Below are 8,142 nucleotides of genomic sequence, written 5' to 3'. Positions count from 1 at the left end.
TGATCATCAATACAGATTATCATCGACTAAATGTTTCACATTCTTTTCATTTTAACCATCATAAGACATGCATGTACACATTCTTTTGCTGAGCAGTTGATATTTTGTCATCATTGCTTAAACATTGGAGTAAACAAACTAAAACTGGATCAGATATGGTTCTGTGGTAAATCTACAATTATTTACGACGTTAATTGTCCCTTGGTCTCGCAGCCCTCCATCCAGCATGCAGTTTTACCCGTAGTTCTGACACAAGTTCCTTTTCAGCAGTATTATAGGCCAAGTTAAAGTTTTCCTCGGGGTCCTTAATATGGTCGTACAACTCAACACCATAAACTTTGTTCCAGTCTGGTTTATAGAGAGGCTTCTGATCGAACTTCACCCATTCTGTGTACCTGTATTTATCTGTAGTCATGCTGTATCCCATCTGGTGACCTCCGTCGTCAGATCTTGGGTACTGGGAGAACACAGCCTTCTTCCAGTTGGGACTTGCTGGGTTTGTTATCAGAGGCATCAAACTAGTGCCTTCAGTGCAGACAAGAACGTCGGTGGAGTTTTCTGGACATAGACCAATAGGAGGTAGACCCGCAGCTTCCACCAGAGTGGGAAACAGATCCACAAACTCGGTGAGTTCTTCCGTCACGATGCCCTTGTCAGTGAGACCCGGCACATGTACCATCATAGGGGCGTGTGTGGCAAGCTCAAAGTCCGTGTGTTTGCACCACTCACCATGTTCCCCCAGTTGCCAACCGTGATCTCCCCAGAAGGAGATAATTGTATTGTTGGCCAAGCCTTGGTTCTCCAGCTCTTGGACGACTCGTCCGAGTTCGTAGTCCGTGTAGCTGAGGGCGCTGTAGTATGCTCTCCTCAAGTTGAGAATGACATCATTTGGGAGTGTAGTGTTGATGTCTCCTGTTACGTTAAGTTTCCGAATGTCAACGTATCCTCTAAGCTCTCCATAACTGGACCATGCAATTTCTGGCATCTTATCAGGTGCGTATGGGTTGGCTGGAAGACTGATGGAAGACTCGGGGTACATGTCAAAGAATGTCTGTGGTGCCACAAAAGGCAGATGAGGTTTGTGGAATCCTTGAGCGATGAAGAAAGGACGTTCTCCAGATCTGGCTTGAGGGGCCACTTGTTTAATCATATTAATGACGTAATCAGCATTCTGAGTGTCTTGAAGGGAGTTGTTCTTAAGAACATCCATCGGCACATTCAACCAACTCACCTTTTCTTTATAAACAAAGTTATTGGCTTGTGGTCCTGACTCAAAATATGGGTCTGTCCAGGAGATCGGGTCGTTGTTATTGGATGCATGTCCTGGATGGAAAATCTTACCCGATCCTATCGTTCTGTACCCGTGTTCCTTAAAATACTGAGGGATGGTGGTGAAGTTCCCTCCTACATCTCTCCAATACACTACCAGATCATACACATGTGTAGTATCCGGTCTTCGTCCTGTGAGGAGAGATGATCTGCTAGGAGAACACACAGCTTGCTGAACATGGGCTCTCTTCAACAGAAGACTCTTGCGGGCGAGGGCATCAAGGTTTGGTGAATGCATCGGAGGATGGACAGGACTGGGGAAGTCTTTTCCTTCAAAAATGGAGAGTTCCGGCCTCATATCATCGGAAACCAAAAACAACACATTCATACGAGCCCAGGCGGCAGTCACCGCCAGCAGCAGAAGAGTCACCCTGAGCATGATGGTCTCTAGCTCATTGCCTGAGTCTCTAACTCAACCTGAAGTGAGAGGATTTATGTATCTTCGAGCATGTGAACTTAGCAGCAGAGTCTTATCAGTTATGATCTGGATATGTTAGAATATGTATGGCATGGCCTTGACCCATCGTGATCAGGTATTTTGCTGACAACTATCATCTCGTCTTACGCGTTTATACGTCACGTTTACACAAACTGAGTTATCTTGGACTTATATAACGCCCCAAATGAACTTATATAATATCTAACATATTTTTTAGACACACTTAATACACACTCCATGTATGTATAGTTACATGTACTTTTTCAACTATATCATGTGCACGTGTTCTTGTATTAGAAAAAACTCGTTTGAAATAGAGATGATAAATGGTGAACATTTTCTTCCCTACCGCTTTCATTTGTCGCAAACACATTAAAGGAATATCGGTTTTCATTGGATTTAACTTGGGTAAATCGCCCATGAAATCTGGACAAGCTGACCTATGAACGTACCATTAACAGTGGAAACTAGACAGTACAATATCACAATAAAACAGTTTTAATAAACATCATACACAGAGCTAGGTAAGAAATAAAGATTGTACCTGTTTTGTGGGATTATTTAACAAACTGTTTATAACGTAACTCAATATATGTAACGTGTCCGTCACAGTTAAAACACTTTTCAAAATATGTATATTGTCTAATACTACCAAAGCCACATGTGTGTACTTTCTATTGTACGTCAGTTTATAATATCCATCTTGTGAAGATCCCGGATCCCAGTTGCGTAGATCGATGCTCATGATGTTGGTCAATTGACTGACTGGTCTGGATTCAATTATCTACAGACGGCCGCTATGAAGCTAGGATATGGCTGATATGGCTGAGTGCGTTGTAAAACTAAACTCACTCATCCAATTTGACAGGTATAATGGATTGCAGTGCACGTATGTAAAAGTACTTTAAAAAGCAGAAAATGATTATTTGCCACCCGCACACATCCCATTTTGTTATAAAAATAGATTTCTAGGAAACTGTGACTCTGGGTCTGAAGTTTGGTACCAAACAGTCGGAAGACATATTTCATTTAAAGATTCTATAGAAACTGACAAAACGCGAAATTTCATGATTTGCATACCGGTGTGACACCCCCCCCCCCTTCCAATCATTATCCCCTCGCTTTGTAGTAACGAGTACGCATGACCCTTATCACAATAATATTCTGATTGATAAGTAATTTAATTTTAATACTTTCATATACTGAAAATTTCCAGATTGGAAAGACAGGGCCCATAAACATGAATCTCTTGTCACATATACATAATTATTAAGAAAATTTAATGTACAACAAAACGTGCATTACTATCTCTGATGAAATGCAAAATTATCTCCCTTCTTCTACATCCTTTCACTCGCGAAGATCCAGGTTAGAACTGATCTTCAGCAACCTCTGCATGTGCGGGGCAAGGAGAGGATCGGATGGTCAGACTCGCTGACTTAGTTGACACATGTAATCGGTTTCCAGTTGAGTAGATCGATGCCCATGTTGTTGATCACTGGTTTATCTGGTTCGGACACGGGAGTCTACGGACCGACGCCATATAGCTGGAATAATGGAGAGCGGCATACTTATCCTAAAGGTCACATGCATCGTAAAACACAACTTTGCAGATTCTGATACATTGTGGTACGCACTTACATAAAAAATTCATCAAAAATGCCAATTCAACCCATATAGTTGAAAATAAAATCCGCGATGACAAAAAGCCCGCGAAATCGGAGTTCAAACGATTTACTAAATTTCCCCCTGCGCTGGGGGAAAAGAGGTTTCAGCAGCTATGCTGCACTGCGCTGATAGATATTTTTAGGATCAAATGTACAGTCACCTGAAACAATGAGTGAGTGAGTGCAGAAAAAAGGAGAAAGGAGTCATTGACGCCACTTAATTGTTACAGATTTTCATTCTGTCGCTCTAACAGCATACACATGTAAACAGACCTTACCTGTCATGGAATTTCCCGCAAGGTGACACCTTTATGTGACCTTGACATAAAGCGGGTTAAAGGCAGGTGTGTACTTTCACCAGATAATACCAAGCTTACAATTCCGAGTGCCCCGTGCGTAAAATGTAATCGTTGACTGGTTGGTTTGGTGTTTACGCCACAAGCATCAATCTTCCAGCAAGGTGGCAGCGGCCTGTAAAATATTCGCGTCTGACAATCCAGTGATCAATAGCATGAGCATCAATGTTCACAAGTCAGCGAGCCTGACCACCACATCCCGTTCGTCGCCTCTGACCGAAGACCCACTCTAATCCGAATGCATGAACTAACGGGATCGGGTAGTCAGGCTCGCTGACTGGGTTGACATATGTAAGTTGCATAGATCGATGCTCGTGCTGTTGATCACTGGATTGTCTGGACCAGAGTCGATTGCATACAGGGTCCCGCCATAGTTGGACTATTGCTGGGTGTAGCATCAAACAAGAAGAAGAAGAAGAAGAAGAAGAAGAAGAAGAAGAAGAAGAAGAAGAAGAACAACAACAACAACAACAACAAGAAAACAACCAACGTTGCTCGTAATATTGACCTCTGTTTTGGCAGACTCAGACATCATTATCAAAAGGATGTCCTCAAACAAAATGAATAACGCTGACCGCAGCGCAAAAAAACCAACAATTATACAGAAGTAAACAAAAAATAAGACAAGAGATCACCACTTCATGACAGTGATCCTTTATTTATTGCTATTCAAACTTGGTGATGGAAACTGGAAAAATTCAATTTTAATAAAGAATTTGTTTTTCCAAGTATATATCACTTACGTCAAGCAAATTTGCAGTTATCAGTGCATTGGCGGATCCAGAAGGGGTGCAGGGGTGCGCAGTCCCTCTCCCACCCTTTCGTCCCGTATTTTTGTTAAATAACCATTAAAACTAGGGTGAAATTGAAGTGTGCACATTCACCCCTACCTTTTTCAGAAAGCTGCGGTGTTGAAACTTTTGACAAGTTTTTTTTTATAAGGTAACATCTCGTGAAGATAACGGTAGCAATCGGTATTGAATACAACATTGCCCGTAATGTTGGTCAGTAATGTGTGTCTTATCAACGGGTGTACCGTATCTTGTGCTGTCAATCAAGCAGCCGAGATGCTACTGGCCTTCACGATGCGCGGAATAAAACAACATTATGTTACTCAGTTGTTAAACTGAAAGCTGGGCAAATTTCTCACTTTCCTTTGTTTATACAGCTGAATTTGCTAGTAATGTCAATAGAAGAGACAAAACGATAACAGCAGAATACGTTGTACATTTCTAATTCTGACTCCGCCATGATGGGTGGTTACAGCCTCGTAGTATCTACGCAATATTTGGAAAACAAACTCGAGTGAGTATGGTTTTACGCCACTTTTAGCAGTGCAACAGCAATGTTACCGGGTGAACCTGGAACTGTGATATGTATTCTAAAACGACTCTAGTCATTCTAATGATCCCTTCAGCGACCAAATCTGGGCTCCGAACCTACACTCATCGGATCCTTACAACATAGTGCCACTGCGTACAGCTGAATGCAACCTTACCGCCTGCACGAGAATCCATGCCGTTATCGGAACATGCCTAAACAGATCTTATTCTGTCTCTCCTTCTGCGTTAGTGAGTTTAATGAGTATGTTTTTTCTGGGCAATATTTCCACACCAGAAACATGCTTCACACGTTCCACTCAAGATCTGAACTCGAAACTTTGGCGTGATGAGAAAACGCTTTAACCACTTAGCTACCGCACCGTCTCCGCTGGGTCCAGGAACATCGACGTACAGTAGAACCTCGCTTATCCAGATAATGGCGTTTTTTTGTTTTTTGTTTTGTTTTTATTGCCCTATTTGTTTTTAAAACCATACTCTCTCATTGATTGCATGTTTCGTCATTAAAAGACAACAAGCATCGATCTAGTCCGAGAGCTTGAAGCCGATTCAGGCATAATGTAACCGGAGAAACGTCATCTTGAACAAAAGCCTTGAAGATCCGGGTTAGAATACTGATCGGGTTGTCAGGATGGATGGCTTGGTTGACACATGTCTTCGGTTCTCGTTTGTGCAGATCGATGCTCATGCTGTTGATCACTGGATTGTCTGGTCCAGAGTCGATTATTTACAGACCGCAGACATATAGCTGGATAAGTGCTGAGTGCGTCGTAAAACTAAAATAACTCACTCACTTGAGCAAAGACCACGCGAGTTTCCCGATTAAGGGGTGTCTATATAAGCAAGGAACTTCAGTAGCATATTTCATAGTAGTACATTGTATCAAATCATGACATTCCTGTCCAACTACGCACATTGCATCATTTTTCAAATGTAAAATGATTCTACTTTCTAATCTCATAAAAAATGGGTAAATATTAAAACTGACTCAACATTCCTAGCTCTATGGTTCATCACTTACACACCTCTAGTTGAGCAAATACTCCCTCAGAAGCGTCATTGATCCGGGGACACTTCTAAGAGTAACTGCTTCGGCAACTGTGTGCTCAAGCATCAGCCATAATCCACAGAGGAAATGAACGAGAGAACTATCCTCTTGATTCATTTCATGGAGTTGTGAGATTCAGGAGGGACTCCGTGTCAAAACAGTTATTAGACTTAAGGGAAGGAGCATTTGCCCCCCGTTTACGCAGCCTAGGGCACAACCTCGATCCCTCGGGAATCTACATCTCAAACGACACTTACGATAATCAAGTGCAGCCATTCAGGATCTGTTCTGGGTCGTGCTTCATACATTGCTTTGGACATGTAACCACTAGAGGGTATAGATATAGACATATAGAGGATATAGAGGGATGCGGAAGATAAAGAAAACTTCAACGGATCAGTGGACCATCTTCAACAATAGGCTATAGCTGTATGCTAACTGTAGGTTTAAGGCGATTCAGGAGGTGGTGTAGCCTTGTGGATCAGTGGTTCGCTCGTCACGCCAAAGACCCGGTTCGATTCCTCACATAAGTACCTTTGTTGGAATATTGCTAAAAGCGGCGTAAAACTCACTCACTCACTCACGAGTCGTAGGTCTTAAAAGAACCCATACGTTTCATATATCTGATGTTAGTATTGGTTTAACGGTGTACACTGCAAGGCCAATAAGTCTAATCTATGTAAGCATTGTGGAAATAGTTACGATTTCCAACTAATATATATGACAGTATCGTGCGAAATGCGATGGTTGATAAATAGTACGTGAAAATGTAAACTTACCGCTGCTGAGTGTCCATTAAAAACGTATTTTGAGTTCTGTATTTGTAACAATCCGAACCAATTGTAAAATCAGAGGCGTTTTGTAATTAGCACAACACCGCAAGTATTAATAAGTATTTACACCACACATTTCGCTATTGTTTCATCGTTTGTTTGAAGAGTGAGTGAGTGAGTGATTGAGTTTACTGTCGCTTTTAGCAACACTCCAGCAATAACACGATGGTAGACACGATGGAATGGACATAATGCAGCCAACGCTTTAACCACTGGGCTATCCCATCGCCCTTGTCTCTGGAAGAGACCTGTACATATTCACCTGGAGGATGCATCGTTTCGTAGTATCAGTCTGTTACCATTAAACATGGTAAAGGAATTTACCCAAACCTCACTTATACGTAGTACTGGAAATACATAATGAGTGAGTGAGTTTAGTTTTACGTCGCACTTAGCAATATTCCAGCTATATGGCGACGGTCTGTAAATAATCGAGTCTGGACCAGACAATCCAGTGATCAACAACATGAGCATCGATCTGCGCAATTGGGAACCGATGACATGTGTCAACCAAGTCAGCGAGTCCGACCACCCGATCCCGTTAGTCGCATCGTACGACAAGCATAGTCGCCTTTTATGGCAAGCATGGGTTGCTGAAGGCCTGTTCTACCCCGGGATCTACACGGGTCCTGGAAATACATAAAGGGACTGTGCACAGAAAATGCATTCAGAATACGATTCCGTCACATCAAAGACGAAATGATGTAGACAATCTAAGCTGAAGTATCGGATAACAACAACTTGTCAAAAGAACATGGACAATGTCCATAACGATGAAGTCGGAAGTTTAAAATCGATCGCTAGTAAGGGGTCACACGACGCAGTTACAGAGTCAAGAATGGGTATGCGTTTGTCTCGATGACGTTTTGTCAGAATGGGCCGTATATTTGCCAGCATGGGTCTTATAGCAGGGCATCATGGTCGAATCCCAAACTGATGTAAACGATTCCTGGCAGTGTTGTGATGGATACGGCGCAGTCTGGAATGGTCAGGGACGTGGTCACTGCCGTCTGGAACTTGTGTCGGGGATGAGTCACCCGAATCCATCTGTCCTGTCTTGGCGCCGTTACTCGGGGACGTCCGGAACGTGGATGGTCGTCGACGTCATTAATCTCTCGATAAAGCCTGAC

General features: G+C 42.5%; 1 protein-coding gene across 1 annotated transcript; it reads right to left on the bottom strand.

The window, feature by feature from the left end:
• LOC137268592 (iduronate 2-sulfatase-like) lies at window positions 1-1,742 on the bottom strand. The gene has a single exon (XM_067803164.1). The coding sequence runs from the start codon at window positions 1,706-1,708 to the stop codon at window positions 191-193; it is 1,518 nt and encodes a 505-aa protein (XP_067659265.1). The 5' UTR covers window positions 1,709-1,742; the 3' UTR covers window positions 1-190.
• Window positions 1,743-8,142: the final 6,400 nt, after the last annotated feature.

Source organism: Haliotis asinina, chromosome 16, assembly GCF_037392515.1.
Source record: "Haliotis asinina isolate JCU_RB_2024 chromosome 16, JCU_Hal_asi_v2, whole genome shotgun sequence".
NCBI lineage: Eukaryota > Metazoa > Mollusca > Gastropoda > Lepetellida > Haliotidae > Haliotis > Haliotis asinina.
This window is presented reverse-complemented; position numbering and strand designations above follow the sequence as displayed.